This window comes from Parambassis ranga, chromosome 20 (genome assembly GCF_900634625.1).
Source record: "Parambassis ranga chromosome 20, fParRan2.1, whole genome shotgun sequence".
NCBI lineage: Eukaryota > Metazoa > Chordata > Actinopteri > Ambassidae > Parambassis > Parambassis ranga.
In genome coordinates, this window is record NC_041040.1 from 4966009 (window position 1) to 4982444 (window position 16436).

Consider the following 16436-nt stretch of genomic DNA (forward strand, 5'->3'; position numbering starts at 1 on the left):
GGCCTGCTGGGTCAGACAGAGACCAGCCCAGAAACCATCCAGACAGTCATCACCAACCTGAAGGAGATGAACACTGATGAAATCTCTCCTGACAGAAGCATCAACATCTTCCACTGTCTGATGGAGATGAAAGACCTCTCAGTCCATCATGAAATTGAAAAGTTATTAAAATCAAGGAACAGGTCAGAGAAGGAACTCTCTGAGATCCACTGTTCAGCTCTGGCCTACATGCTGCAGATGTCAGAGGAGGTTCTAGAGGAGCTGGACCTGAAGAAGTACAACACAACAGACCAGGGACGACTGAGACTGATTCCAGCTGTGAGGAACTGCAGGAAGGCAATGTAAGTAAACTCATACATTCAGTTTTTTTTCTGTGTGAAAGTACTCCAGGTTTGCCAACTAGCTAGAAGGAGATTGTTGTTCCACATAGTCAAGGGCCCCCGAGGAACTGCAGAAATACCTGTGGCCATCAGCCCAGTCAGGTGATGGAAGACTCACTCTTGTCATACCAGAAGGCCTTACATAGTGTAGTGATCCTCAGAGCTAGGTGTTCTTGAGCTAAATGTAGCTTGTAGTCTGCCAGTCCAGAATGAATATCCAGACAAATACAAAGACTTTTTTGAAAAGAACTGATAAATAACCCTGGAGCCAGGGCTGGGATTGGAATTTGACCACAGATATAATGTAATGATGGCAGAGAAAAACTAATTGAAATCTGAGATGCCAACCCAGTCCATGCACCCTGAACTATTTTGCTGACTTATGCAATTAATAATTCTAACCAAGTATAACATTTAACCATTACATGGGATACATTATCTAATATTATATTACATCAATATGTATTTACAGACTTCATAACTGTGGACTCTCAGAGGCTCACTTTGAAGTTGTGGTCTCAGCCCTCAATTTCGAGCCCTCCCATCTGACAGAACTGGACCTGAGCTACAGCCTTTTGCAGGATTCAGGAGTGGAGCAGCTGTGTGCTGGACTTGAGAGTCCGAATTGTAGGCTGAAGACTCTGAGGTCAGTTTCCTAGTTGTGACCCTGGTGTAGCTCTCTATTTAGCAGAATTGTAAACTTAATGATAGTGTCATAGCTATTTTTGGCTTTATGAAGGAGTCAGTTCTTGATACTTAATGATAGAATTGTGGTAAGAATCCATCAACAAAGACTTGCAGATGTTTTAGCAAATGTATCAAAGCTCTGTCCTTTACAAGCAACTTTGTTCAGAACTGTTTTTTTATGAAAACATTTTTTCTTTAAGGCTTGTTTTTTGCCGGTTGTCAGAGATCAGCTGTGCTTCTCTGGCCTCAGCTCTGAAGTCCAACCCCTCCCATCTGACACATCTGGACCTGAGTTACAATCACAACCTGAAGGATCCAGGAGTAAAGCAGCTGTGTGATTTTTTGGCAAGTGCACACTCTAGACTGCAGACTCTGAGGTCAGTTCACCAATGCTGATCCACTGATTATAAATTCTTACATTTTATGTATATGTTATGCTATATTTTTATCTGAAATTGAATTTTGTCTTTTAAATTAGTTATTAGGGCCCGAGCACGAAATGTGCGAGCCCTCTTGAAATGCAAGTGCCAATTATTCTTCCCTTTTTTTCTTCCACATCATTCGACGCAAATTTGACCCCCTGAATGTGCTCGAATACTCACCAAAATTGGCAGACTGGCCAGGATTGTAAAAATGGCGATCTGAAACTGTCGCTGCAACAGTGACTTGCAAAATGGCTCTGCAGCGCCCCCTAGAATTTGAAAATATTCAGCTTAAGAGCTACAGCCAGGAAAATTGGTACACAGATGTATCAACTCACTCCAGGAAATTTGCTTTTGGAAAAAAATTCCACCCCCTACAGGGCGTCGGCCATCTTGGAAAAACTTCGCCATGTTCCAATTTGCACACCCCGCACTTTTGCGAACTCCTACTAGGGGAATTTCTTGATAGGGCTGAAATTTGGTGCACTTACCCTTAAGGGGTTAGGGACCAAAAGTGATCAAAAACGCAGCACGCAGCACAGAGGACATGGGACTGTAGGGGAGGCGGTAGCTGCTGGTCCCGCGAACCACAAGTTCGAGGGCCCGTCATTGCTGCTTGCAGCTTTAATTTAAATTGTAACATTTATGACATAAGCTTTTTGAAAGTAAGTCAGACGTAAAGAGTAGAGGTAAGAAGTTGAGACAGCTGTGAAGACAGGATTCCTATGCAACTAAAAAATGTTTCTTAACACATTTCTTGTGTCTTGTGTTTGTGTGTGGTTGTGCTACTGCTGGCTGCAAAACAAATTGCCCTCCTGAGGGATAATGGAGTTCACCTTGAGGCTTTTCTCCAGGTTGAGTTGGTGCAGTCTGTCAGAGATCAGCTGTGCTTCTCTGGCCTCAGCTCTGAAGTCCAACCCCTCCCATCTGACAGAGCTGGATCTGAGTGGAAACAACCTGCAGGATTCAGGAATGAAGCAGCTGTGTGGTTTTCTGCAGAGTCCAGATTGTAACCTGCTGACTCTGAGGTCAGACATCATGTTTCCATTTTGTGCTAATATTAATTTTGTAAAGATTTGTGTGTGGTAAAACAGGGTCTTTCCTCTAAAGCTGACTCCTTCCTCTGTTGTTTAGTTCATCAATCATTGAGATACACAGAGATAAAATCCTTTACTTTGAAAACTTGTGATTAAATTTATCTCCTGAAATAGAAGCACCTTGTCCATATCACATATATTGTTTGTACTTGTTTAAATTTTCTAAAAATCGTACATTCAGAATTTTCTGAAGTTCTAAACAGATGTTAAAACACAGAATGATTTGAGGAGGTCCCTTCTCACCTCATTTTGTCATTATCCAGATTGATGGACTGCAGTCTGTCAGGGATCAGCTGTGCTTCTCTGGCCTCAGCTCTGAAGTCCAACCCCTCCCATCTGACACATCTGGACCTGAGAGAGAACAACCTGCAGGATTCAGGACTGGAGCAGCTGCTGGATCTTGAGCAGAGTCCAGACTGCAGCCTGCAGACTCTGAGGTCAGTAATAGATAAGATAAGATAATCCTTTATTAGTCCCTCACAGGGGAAATTCACAGTGTTACAGCAGGTACGTTAGAAGCACAGCTAAGAAGAAAAAAAGTAGCAAAACTATAAAAATTATAAACAATAGATAACAGAATAAAGTGACCTCAGTACCGAAGGTTATTGCATGATTCGTCATGGTGAAAATTAAAAATGGGAAAATTTACATTATATACATAAGAGCTGAAAAAAGGTTATTGCACTGTATGACAAGATCCAGTTATTATACAGGAGGTAGTGTGGTAGTGGAGTCAGTCTGTGCTGCTTTCAGCTGTTTTGTCCTAAACACAGTTAGTATCACAGATCCAGTGTTTCCTGTGAAGCTGCTGCCTTCTGATTGGCTGCTTCCCTCAGTGACGCTCTGAATAGAATAGAGTAGAAAAGGCTTTTATTGTCATTGTAACATGTACAATGAAATTTTAAATGTTGGTCAGTTTAAGGTGCACAGACATACATAACGGCTACTTTCAAAATGATGAAAATACTTAGTATAAAAAGATAAAAGAGCAGAGCAGGGGACAGGAGTGATGTGATATGGCTCTGGACCAGTTTTTCAAAGCACTTCATCACTACTGGTGTGTGTGCAACTGGCCAGGAGTTGCACACACACAGCCTTGGTACGGGAATTAAGATGGAGGATTTCTTACAAGGTGGGACAGTGGACAGGGTCAGGGACTGGTTAAATATCTTTGTAAAGATTCCAGCCAGCTGATCGGCACAGCCTTTCAATATGTGGGGATCAGAAGCGTTGTTGTGTAGAGGACATAAATCTGGGTTCCAGCTGACAGCCTCACAGGATGGACAGAGACAGCGGCCCTCATCTGTCAGGCTGTGGTTCCACCAGATCTGATCTCAGACTGTTTGCTGTCTCATGTCCAGTGGTGGCTGGTGGTGAAATTGATAACAAATAAATTATAGCCATAGAATAGGTAGTTAAAGTCAAAGTACAAAAAACATGATCATGCTCTCTCTCTCTCTCTCTGCATGTGGATGGATCTGAACTCTTATCATGTAGCTACACTGGACCCTGAATAAAACAATGAACAACAGCACAACTGGCATTACGGAGGCTTCTGTCTTTCTGTAGAAACAACATCCATTTGAATGTGCTGAAACTCCTCCACCTCATTCAAACCGCCATTTTTTTGTGTGTGTTCTTTTCTTCTTCTTCTCACAGCAGCGTTGGGCTAAATGAAACCAGCCCACTGCTGATTGGTCAGAACCGATCGGCCTGTGGGCTGAATGAAGTTAGCCCATCTGGTCAGTAAATGGGGAGGGTGGGACATGATACGTGTCAATCATTCACACCTGGAAAATAAGTCAGAGCTGATTTAAAGTGCTTGGGCCACATAAAGTTAGCCCACTCAGAGACACCCTATGTTATTCATTTAACTGTTTGGTGCTGTTGCCACTTTAGGTTTCACTAAAAATAAATGTTGAACTTATAACAATCCAATAACTTGCTCATCTTTATTGTACAATTTAGGAAGGACCTAGCCCCACTAGCCCATTTAGAACCATGTGGACTGGATGTAGAGCAGGAACTCAGCACATCCATCTGTCTGTCTGATGCAGAGTTAACATGAGAGCTGGAAGGAAGCAGCTGCTGCACTGCTGCTCTGAACAGGACCGAAGTCCTGCTGCTCTTTATACTGGATGATGCTGCTGATGGAGGGAGTCTCTGTCAACACTCACTCACCTCCACACTCATTCTCTCTGCAGGTGGAGGTGAAGAGGACGGAGTGTGTCCTGATGACCACACAGGGTGGAGCAGCAGCAGTTCATGTTTTCAGATGTTGGTTGGAGCAATGATGGTGATGCTGAAGCTGAGCTACACTCCTGTCAGCAGCAGAGGTGCATTGTGGGCAGTGTTGGTGGTGGGTGTGGAGAGAACAGAGATGTAAAGTATCAGAGTAGGACTACTTCACTACTGTACTTATGTTTAAAAATGTGTGCCTCTCATGTCTGTCAGTGGTTAAAGACATTTTAGGGTTTTTGTGATTGATAAAGGAAAAACTCACAGGTGAAGCTCATCCAAAAGCTCAAGATTCCGGGACTCTACTCCAGTGTTTGTAACTGGATTCAGAGCTTTCTGACAGACAGACAGTGATGAAGATGGGCAGCTTCTCCTCATCCACACTGAGAGGAGGTTTGTGCTCTGGAAACATGGTGCCAGGACAATAAGTTCAGTGTCTGACCAAGGGACACACCCCCGTTGTCATCATAGGTGCAGAAGTGGAGAGGGCTGTCTTCAAACTCCAGTGTGTGCGCATCAGCGAGGCCCTCTGCTGGACCACTCACACCACTGCAGTGGACTGAGCGCCTCTGCCCTCTGCACCTTCTCCGGGGGCATCATAGACAGTGATTTTGTCATTACCATTGTTCATATTTTTTCCTTTTTTATTAAAGAGAATATATATTATTATGGAGTTGCCTGCTTTCCATGTTTTAGTTGTTTCACTGCTCAGATGACCCTTCTACCTACGACAATAAAGCTCTTTCAATCTTGAATTAAAATTATGTTCAAAAGAATTTTTATCATTTTAATAATTTTAACAACAGTTGTCATGACAACACATGGCGGTGACATGAGAGGTTTCTATGATGACTGTTGAAGTGACAGAATAAATAAATGACCTCTGACCTTGTCAAGCTGAGGACTGATCAACCAATCACTGACATGTTGGTTCGAGCTTTGACGGTCCGTTAGTCACATGACCTTCATGTGTTGTTTTGTGAACTGGAAAAGGGCATTTCCTGAAGAATATGCAAGTTTGATTGTTTCCTGTAGTTTTATTCAGACCATCACATGTGCTGTTATCACTTGCAGCTTCACACCTGAGAGATGATTCCGCTCATTACTGTGTGTTTTTGTAATGATCTCGTCCACTCAGATATTGTCCATCAGAGAGTCCTCCACCTGATCCTGCTGCATGAAGACGTGTCGCTGCAGTACTTCATCCCCGCCGTGGCGTAGGCGCTCCGCTCAGCTCTCACACAAGTCCCTGTTTGTTTTGGGGAAAAATTCTTCAGGTGTTTTCCTGCAGGACTGAGGACTCCTCCGGTTATGTGGGACCCAAGAGACTCAGAACGTCTCTGTCCTCACAGTGGACCTCAGGAAGTCTTCACCCTGGGAGCCTTGGCAGAAGTGACACATCCATCAGTGTGAAGAGGGAGGCGTGGCCACATCATCGCGGCTCGTTCCTTCTGTGTGCAGACCTGAAGCTTCTCGGCACTGAAAGTGTCAAAGCTTTGATAAGTGGTCGGCTGACGCCACCTGGTGACAGGTTTTATAATTCTGCAGTCGGATTTTCAAATTTAGAAACAAATTGTTTTTCATTGTTAAGCAATAAAGTGTTTAATAGCAGTGCTTTTATTTTGTTCTTCATGTGAAGTTTATTTTGAAATACTCCCTGAGGTTTTGTGGTTTTAACGTGTGTGTGTGTGTGTGTGTGTGTGTGTGTGTGCGTGCGTGCGTGTGCGTGTGTGTGAGAGAGAGAGAGAGAAAATGCGTGTTTAATTATTTCAGCTGTTTCTTTGTGTTTGGAGTTAATTTTTAAGGAAGCTAACTTTGCTAACAGATAAATGTCATGTTAGCAGGTTTTTCTTGGTGTTCATGTGACCTAAACAAAGTACGGTGAGGTTGTTAGCGAGCAACACACACACACACACACACACACTGCTCACTGGTGGAGCAGAGGATCCACGCCACTGACCAGGGCCTTGATATAAAAGGACTGTACTGTATAATGAATGTAAACCTTCCTTTCCTGGTGGAAATGTTGTCAGCAGCTGTCTCCTATGACCAGTTTATGAAAACCCATCAAGAGGAAGGAGACATATTGAACCATTGATACAAGGGGCAGAGGCCCTCACCTGACCAAGCGACCAAGCATGGATCAAGTGGAAATGATGTCCCACTGTTCACACTTATCAACATGAGTTTAATGTATGTAGCTTAGCTCACACTCACAAGGCCCACAGCTGCTTTTCAAACATCATCAAACATCTGTAACAAGTATAATAATCAATACACATTTGCATCTAGTCAGAACATACATACAGTAAAAGATTAGCTGCAAGTTAACTGGCATTGAACATGTTTGCAACCGAGCTCTCATTCAACAGAACAACAACTCCCACAATTCACTGGGGCGGACCGGAAGAGAGCGGAGGGCTCGGTTGAACACACACACACACACACACACACACACACGGTCACTCAGTGTCAGTCTGTGATGAGGCGCAGCGGCTTCTGGATTCCAGACCAACAAGAAGACCGAGACCACAAACAGCCGGTCTCGAGAACTACATCACTCACTCACGCGCACACGGATGTGGTCATGAGACTTCCTGGATCTGACTTTGTGACTCCTCCTCCTGGGAACAAGGCGGGAAAAGTCACTTCAGACTCCATCTTGACTCGTAGGAAGCGAACCTGCAGCTCTGTGACTGTGAACACCAAGGCCGTGTTATTCCAGGGTCTTTAAACCAGCTGACAGCGGGGAGGAGCAGAACCCGACAGAATTAGGACTCTGTCTGTGATCCTGGTTCGTGTCTCAGACTGACTGATGATGGGTGTCGGTGTGGAGGAGGAGGAAGACAGAGCAGGACCACCAGGATCCATCTGTGAGTCTCTGAGGAGTGACTGGTCCAAACACAAACCTCCAGACTTCAGTAATGGACCTGGACCCTCAGAACCAAAGTAAGAGCAATGCAATAACTGAAAATATATATTTTTTACATGTTAAAGTGTTGAAGTGTACTGTAGGCAGGAAACCTGGAGCTGCTGTACACACAAGTGTTTGAACTAGGGATGGAAACAGTTAATCGACTTTAGATTAGATTGGTTTCTGTCTCTACATGCTCGCGCATTTCCGCCCCAACACGCACACACAGAGCGCGCATTGGAAGCAGCCGAGCCATGCTGGTATGTTGACGGTGTTTGTTTTCAGGTGCGGCGTGATCTCTGTGCGCATGTAGCAGTGCTCCGTCAGAATATAGTCCCAGAATAGATCAAAGTAGGAGACTGCCGCGTGTTAATCAGCATTTTCATTTGTGCTCGCTGTGAATGCGCAGCTCACATGAAGCACTTGGAGTTTCTTTCTTTTTAATCTGGATGCTAGTTGAACAGAACCCATGTTCCCAGTAGCTGTCCTCACTGTAAACACGCTGTGCTCACGCCTGACTCCAGGACACGTGTCTGTGTGTGTTATGAGTCCTCATGAACACAAACACGCTGTCTGGAGCGACCACACATCAGACAAAGTGTTTGTGTTTCTGGACAGGTAGCATCTTAATGTGACTGTTCTAAAGGAGGCCCTGCTGATGTTTTACTTGTAAACAGCCCTCTAGGTTGATGAAAGATAATATTTTGTTTAGCTTTCTGTTCAGGATTCATTTTATGTTCCTTTTGTTTAACATGCAACAGCCGAGCCATATTCTATTCAACTGATTTTGTTATACTAGCCGACATAAATGTCATGTCTGTACTGTATCCCCAATTAATCGTAAATCAATCGATAAGGTCATTCAACTAACGATTGATAATATCGATCGATAATTTGCATCCCTAATTTGAACTCAGTTCAATTCAAATCAATCAATTTATTTATACAGCTCATTTTAAAATCATAATCGTCTCCAAGCTCTTCACAGAGACCCAGAGCCTGAACCCCCTTAAGATCAACAGTGTCAGGAAAAACTCCCTTTGACTCCCTATGACACCTGTTCTCCCTGTGGCTGAGGCCATGTCGACAAGTTCCTGTCTATACATCTATACCTATCAGCCCTGCACAAAACTGGTTTGAACTTAACAGACACGTTTGAACTAGTAGTAGTTAAATTAGGGGTGGGCGATATGGCAAAAATTTTATATCACGATTCTTTAATGATAAAATCACGATCTCGATTTTGTCACAATTTGTTTTTACATTGACACTAATTTGCATGTTTCTGTGTAAATGACTTCAGGTAGCCTACTCTGTCACTTCTCTGATAACTCTGATAACGTGCACTCAGTATTAGTTTTCAATAAACATGAACATTTAAATAACAATTGCAGAACAAAATAAAGTTTTATTTCAAATAGGTTAAAAGAAGACTAATGTAGTTCTGTAAAGTATTATTCAACAGTCATTTAGACAGACTGAAGTGTGCCTCCTAAGGTTAAACAATAAATACAGTATTGAGACTTAAGTAACTCTTAAAGTTCAATGTGATTTAGAACAAATGATCAAACTTTAATGGGAATCATATCTAAGGACAAACGGAGCTGCTGCTGTCAGCTCTGTCCACCGTTTACTAGAGTCCTCATGGAGCCTCTTCATCAAATGCCTGCGTTATTGTTTTGGTGACGTCATTAGCTGTTGCCTCTGTCTGCATCTGACACACACACACACACACACACCTACACACACACACACAGGTGTAGAAGAGCTGCTGAGGACAGAAACAGCAGCGAACCTGAATATCTGAATATAAAGAGCTGGTAATGTTCAGAGAGGTGTGCGCATACGTGCTCGTGGCATTTTAATACATTCGCATACACGCGGCCCTTCCACTGCGACACACGGCGCTGCTGCTGCCGGCAGAAAGAGTACCGAACATAAAGGTGGAGTTGGTTTTAGGGACCAGTTCCTCCGTTTTCTTTTCATTTTCAGCCGTAGCTTCCTAACAGGGAGGCTGTCATTGGTTGGTCGTGTTCATATTAAGCGCACTGAGAGTTGGCCAAGTGAAAAAAAACTCATGCGTCTGCGCGAACATAGAACTGCAATTAATAGAAGGTGCTCTATGGATGATAAAACAATCTGTCCATTCTGGTAGATTGCCGATACGTTCAAATCCATCACGATCATTTATCGTCAAATCGCACACCCCTAAGTCAAATAAAGTAATTAACTTTTTTCTGTAAAAATGACATCTCAGCGAATTTAAAAAACACACTTTACTCATTCTGCCAACAGTGCAACGGTGGCTGTCTGTGAGTGCAGACAGTCTGAGTTTCACAGCCTTCACTGTGTGATCCGGTCATAGTCATCCTTTCTGTGTTTGCAGACCCAGAGCAGAGGGTGTGTGTGCTGTGTGTGTTCAGGGCTTTCCTTATGGCTCACGTTTTCTGAGCTGTCTCGAGGAGTTTTCTGCTGCATGTTATGTCCTCCATGTCTCTGCCCTTTAACAAGTACAAACAATTTAAGCTTTTAATCAGTTTTAGAGAACATTCTACGTAAACTGCCGTACATGCGGCATCAAAACTCAGGATGCTACACAGTCGATCTAGAAGCGCCTGCACTGTAAAGTGATCAAAGGTTACAGGTGTGATAAGTTCAAGGTAACTTCTTTGTGTCTACAGAGCTCAGCTGAACAGACAGAGAGCAGAGTCTCCACGATCCATCTGTGAGTCTGTGAAGACAGACTGGTCCAAAGATAGACCTCCAGATTTCAGTGCTGAACCTGGTCCCTCCAAACCACAGTAAGAATTTACAGACAGCTAACTGTCACAGTGTGATTGATGGTTCTGTCATCTGTCCAGCTTGTAGACAGTGATGAGAAGATAACAACAAATAATTTTACTGATGAAGACATGTCTCCACAGAAAGAGGAAGAGGAGCGACGTCTGTGAGGACATGCCGCTGCCTAGATTAAGACGAAGAAGTGGACAAAGTAAGACTGGACATGTGTCTGCTGAGGGACTCTTTTCTGAAACTGGACTTGTGGTTGTGTTGTGTTGTACTGACATGAAAGATGTCTCATTGTGGTCTTTGTCTTTCAGCAGATGTTGGTCTGCAGCAGGTTTTAGAGGAACATAAGGTCAGTCTGAGGAGGAGATGTAAACATGTGACTGAAGGAACTGATGAAACAGGAAGTGGAACCCTTCTCAACAGGGTCTACACTGAGCTCTACATCACAGAGGGACAGAGCGAAGAGGTCCAGACGCAACATGAGGTCAGGCAGCTGGAGACAGCTTCCAAGATGGAGACCCTCCATGGGACTCCAATCAGGTGCCAGGACATCTTCAAAGCCTCAGCTGACCAACAGACAGCCATCAGAGTGGTTCTGACGAACGGCGTCGCTGGCGTTGGAAAAACCTTCTCAGTGCAGAAGTTCAGTCTGGACTGGGCCGAGGGCTCAGAGAACCAAGATGTCAGTGTGGTGGTTCTGCTTTCCTTCAGGGAGCTGAACTTGATCAGAGATGAGCAGCACAGTCTTCTGACGCTGCTCCATGTCTTCCATCCAACATTACAGAAGGTCACAGCAGAGCAGCTCGCTGTCTGTAAACCTTTGTTCATCTTTGACGGCCTGGATGAAAGCAGACTTTCTCTGGACTTCAGCAGCAGTCAGCGGCTGTCTGATGTCACACAGAAGTCATCGGTCCACGTGCTGCTCACAAACCTCATCCAGGGGGACCTGCTTCCCTCGGCTCTGGTCTGGATAACTTCCCGCCCTGCAGCAGCCAATCAGATCCCTCCTGCGTGTGTGGACAGGCTGACAGAAGTACGAGGCTTCACTAACGCCCAGAAGGAGGAGTACTTCAGGAGGAGGTTCAGTGATGAAGAGCTGTCCGGCAGAATCCTCACCCACATCCAGACCTCCAGGAGCCTCCACATCATGTGTGCAGTCCCAGTCTTCTGCTGGATCACTGCTACAGTTCTGGAGCACATGTTGACTACAGAGCAGAGAGGAGAGCTGCCCAAGACCCTGACTGACATGTACTCACACTTCCTGCTGGTCCAGACCATCAGGAAGAAGCACAAGTACCATGAGGGACATGAGACCAGTCCTCAGGAGCTGACGGAGGCTGACAGGGAAGTTCTTCTGAAGCTGGGGAGGCTGGCCTTTGAACATCTGGAGAAAGGAAACATCATGTTCTATCAAGAAGACCTGGAGCAGTGTGGTCTGGATGTCACAGAGGCCTTGGTGTTCTCAGGAGTTTGTACACAGATCTTCAAAAGAGAGAGTGTGATCTTCCAGAAAACAGTCTACTGCTTTGTTCATCTGAGCGTTCAGGAGTTTCTGGCTGCAGTCTACATGTTTCACTGTTACACCAACAGGAACACCGAGCTGCTGAGAGGGCTCCTGGGAAGAAACCACAGAAACCTATCTCTGAATGACTTACTGAAGAGAGTCATGGTGAAATCCCTTCAAAGTAAAAATGGCCACCTGGACCTGGTGGTTCGCTTCCTTCATGGCCTCTCTCTGCAGTCCAACCAGACGCTCTTAGGAAGCCTTCTGAGTCAGTCAGAGACCAGCCATGGAACCATCCAGAGAGCCATCAACAACCTGAAGGAGATGAACGCCGATGAAATCTCTCCTGACAGAAGCATCAACATCTTCCACTGTCTGATGGAGATGAACGAGCTTTCAGTCCATCGGGAGATCCAAGAGTTCCTGCAGTCAGAGACCAGAACAATGTACCTCTCTGTGATCCACTGCTCAGCTCTGGCCTACATACTGCAGATGTCAGAGGGCGTTCTGGAGGAGCTGGACCTGGAGAAGTACAACACATCAAAGGAGGGACGACAGAGACTGATTCCAGCCGTGAGGAACTGCCGGAAGGCTCGGTGAGTCCAGATGTGTAATTTAACAGCAGAACTGAAGAAGCCATTTGGGGGAGTGGCAAAACGTCTTCATACATTCTTCCTGAATGTAATGCCATCCCTGTTGATTAAAGCAAAACAAATATCTCATTTTAAGTCTGTTCATATGAGAGTGTAGAGTATCATTGTCTCAGAAACTTTTGTGTTGTAGCAGTTGTTCATGAAATACAGTATTTACAAAGCAGATTATCTGTTATTATAGCACCTTCTCTTCACCTTCTCTTTAAAGACTTGCATTATGCGGACTCTCAATGACTCACTGTGAAGTTGTGGCCTCAGCTCTGAAGTCCAATCCCTCCCATCTGACAGAACTGGACCTGAGTAAAAATGACCTCCAGGATTCAGGAGTGAAGCAGCTGTGTTCTGGATTGGAGAGTCCACACTGCAGACTGCATACTCTGAGGTCAGTACATTGTTGAAGGAGTGTCATTTTTTGAGTCATAGATGAACTCTTGTTAAAACCTCTTAAGCTGCCAAATATAGAAAGTACTTCAAAGTTTTATCAATTGTGTTAGTAGTATGTAATGCATAAATCCATGGGTGAAAAATTATATTTTAACATGTTGTATTCTTTTATCAGATTGAGTCTCTGTGGGTTGTCAGACCTGAGCTGTGCTTCTCTGGCCACAGCTTTGAAGTCCAACCCCTCTCTTCTGAAAGAGCTGGACCTTAGAATTAATATCCTACATGACTCTGGTCTGAAGCATCTGTGTGGTTACATGGAGAGTCCGTGCTGTAGACTGCAGACTCTGAGGTCAGTTCACAGACTCTTTTGGTAGTTTATATCTCGTCTGTTAAAACATAATTTGAATCTGAAAATGTTGATTGACTGATTACATGATTTTACTGTTTACGGTTTAGACGTGTTTTAATTGTGTTTATCGTCTGAGCTTTCTGATCTTTTATCCTTATTTATTCATGTGGCATTTGAAATGATGTCAGTAAGGCAATGACATTAGCCAAGGTTGCCTGCTAACATTGGGGGCTGTATAAGAAATAGAGCATGACTGCCTTTACATGTTTAAATGCTAAATCCACTTATCCACTTCTTTATTCAGGTTTAGTCGCTGCAGTCTGTCAGAGATCAGCTGTGCTTCTCTGGCCTCAGTGCTGAAGTCTAACCCCTTCCATCTGACACATCTGGACCTTAGTGAGAACAACCTGCAGGATTCAGGAGTGAAGCAGCTGTGTGGTTTTCTGCAAAGCCCAGATTGCAGACTGCAGACTCTGAGGTCACATACCATGTTTTAATTTGAGTGTTTGTGTGTTTTGTTGTGTGTGGTAATTAATATCAGCATTAGACTAAAAGAAACATTGGGTACCTCCTTGTTCACATTTGCCTGGAGTTTTGTGATGATAACATGTCCTCTGCTAGGTAAAGTAAATGAACCTCAGATGTTTTGGGATTCAGTAATGAACAATGAAAACTCATCTGATTGATTATCAATAATTTTATCTTTGTTTATTCAGATTAAATCACTGCAGTCTGTCAGAGATCAGCTGTGCTTCTCTGGTCCCAGCTCTGAAGTCTAACCCCTCCCATCTGACACATCTGGACCTGAGTGACAATGACCTGCAGGATTCAGGAGTGAAGCAGCTGTGTGGTTTTCTTGAAAGTCCAGAGAGCAGACTACAGACTCTGAGGTCAGACATCCTGTTCTTTGTATTCCAAGTTTAATATAATGTGAGGCCCAAGTATAAAGTGACCCGTGTGTTAACATGTGTTAACCATCTTTATTCTCTTGAAGGAGTAGTTCTCTACTACCCTACTCTGATCAACGAACCCTTATATGTGCTACCGCTCTCATATTCATTCTCATCCCTCTCCTCTCTCATCTACTCTGTTTACACTACATCTTATTACATATTTTATGCCAACTGTGATAGTTAAACCTTCATCAGTTCTAATTCACATCATGAAATGATAGAAGCACCTTTGTTTCCTTATCATCTTTGATGTATTTAGGTTGTGTTGGTGCAGTTTAACAGAGATCAGCTGTGCATCTCTGGCCTCAGCTCTGAGATCTAACCCCTTCCACCTGACACATCTGGACCTGAGCTGGAACAATCTACAGGATTCAGGAGTGAAGCAGCTGAGTGGTCTTTTGGAGAGTCTGAGGTCAGTAAGTGGTCAGGGTCAGTCTGTGTTGTCAGTGTCTCAGCTGAACAGTAAAATCAAGACGCTGTTGTTTTGACTTCACACTCATTCTTTCTGCAGGTGGAGGACATGGAGAGGGCGGAGTGAGCCCTGATGATCCACACAGGGAGAAGCAGAGACTGGTGATGTTGATAATGTTAGAAGAGTTTAGTTGATTTTAAGTGTTTAATATACAGTGGTGCCAGCAGACCAACAGACAGCCTGAAAATTATATTTTATTTATATTTTTAAAATCCCCAAAATATAATTAATATTTGATATGTATGTTTCAGGCTGAAGTAGCTTTAAAGGACTGAGTCATTTAAAGTGTGAAAAAATATTAATATATCATATTTTTACAGCAGTTTTTAAGGTGGGTACATTTTTTGTCCCGAGGGACAAATCTGTACGTTTTTTTAAGGATCTCCTGAGGGTTAAACGAGAACGTTAATGCCTGTCTGAGAAAGGTGTAGAAAGTGTGTAGTGAGGGCTTTTACAGCCTTAAAGCGTCTATAATAATTGGGAAAAAATAAAGCTGGCTCCTTCGTGGATTTCGCCTGTTGCGGGTTGTTTTTGGAACGTAACCCCCACGATAAACAAGGGACCACTGTATAGTCTCATTCTCATTCTCAATGATTAATCCATTGAGTTATACATTACACCTCTTTGTCAAGGAGACATTATTGTTTAGAACAGCCAACTCCAATTTGGAAACTCCACAACTTCAGAAAATTAACTTCTTCTCAGGAAAGACTACCATCCCTGATGTACATGAGTACATATTTACATGTCGGTGGTGATCCAACAGGAAATTTGGACCTCTGTAAATGATTTGTATACAGCAACTCCAGGATTACTTACAGTGCTGTCCCCAGAGAACCAGACTGACCAGACTTATGATGCATTCATACATTTCTGATACATGCTTTGATGTTTGATGCTTCACCACTAGGTCTATAATTCAACATCTTGTAGAAATGTGTGGCTGTGTGGCAGTCCTGTGGATCATCCTCTTGATGTAATCGAATCATTTTATTTCCAAAGGAGCCCTTTACCTTTCAAGTGCAATGTGCTAACTAGATCTGCCTTAGACATAAGTTGTCCATCTTTATATAGATCTTCTATCGTGCCACAGGAGTACCACTGCCCCAGATGTTCCATGTCTTGTTTATCCTTCCATTTCAGACTGTAATTTCCCCTAAGTTACATCTTTTGTTTGGTTGAAATGCCTTGAGCCTGCAGTTACACTGATTAGTATCCATATTTTGATGGTTTTTCTGTAAAGCACTTTAATAGGCTGTGGCCTTGGAAATGCTATATAAATACTGTGACAAATGTTTGGTCATTTTTTCCTTTTTATTATTTGGATTTGTTTTATTCAGGCTCTTTGTATTGTGGAGTTGCCTGCTTCAGATGACCCTTCTCTTTCTGTGCATATGACAATAAAGCTCTTTGAGTCTTGAATTAAGTCATGACAACACATGGCGGTGACATGTGAGGTTTCTATGATAACTGTTGAGGTGACAGAATAAAATCAGATGACCTCTGACCCTGTCAAGCTGAGGAGTGATCAACCAATCACTGACATGTTGGTTTGACCTTTGACAGTCACATGACCTGTTGTTTTGTGTTTCG

At 43.5% G+C, this 16436-nt stretch overlaps 1 protein-coding gene across 1 annotated transcript; it reads left to right on the forward strand.

The window, feature by feature from the left end:
* Nucleotides 1–7298: 7298 nt before the first annotated feature.
* LOC114453329 (NLR family CARD domain-containing protein 3-like) lies at nt 7299–16227 on the forward strand. The gene is given in 10 exon segments (XM_028433196.1): nt 7299–7773; nt 10420–10539; nt 10663–10730; nt 10840–11910; nt 12007–12628; nt 12894–13418; nt 13723–13896; nt 14135–14308; nt 14631–14783; nt 14883–16227. Coding segments are annotated over 10 exon segments (3075 nt in total). The 5' UTR covers nt 7299–7639; the 3' UTR covers nt 14917–16227.
* The last annotated feature ends 209 nt before the right edge of the window (nt 16228–16436 follow it).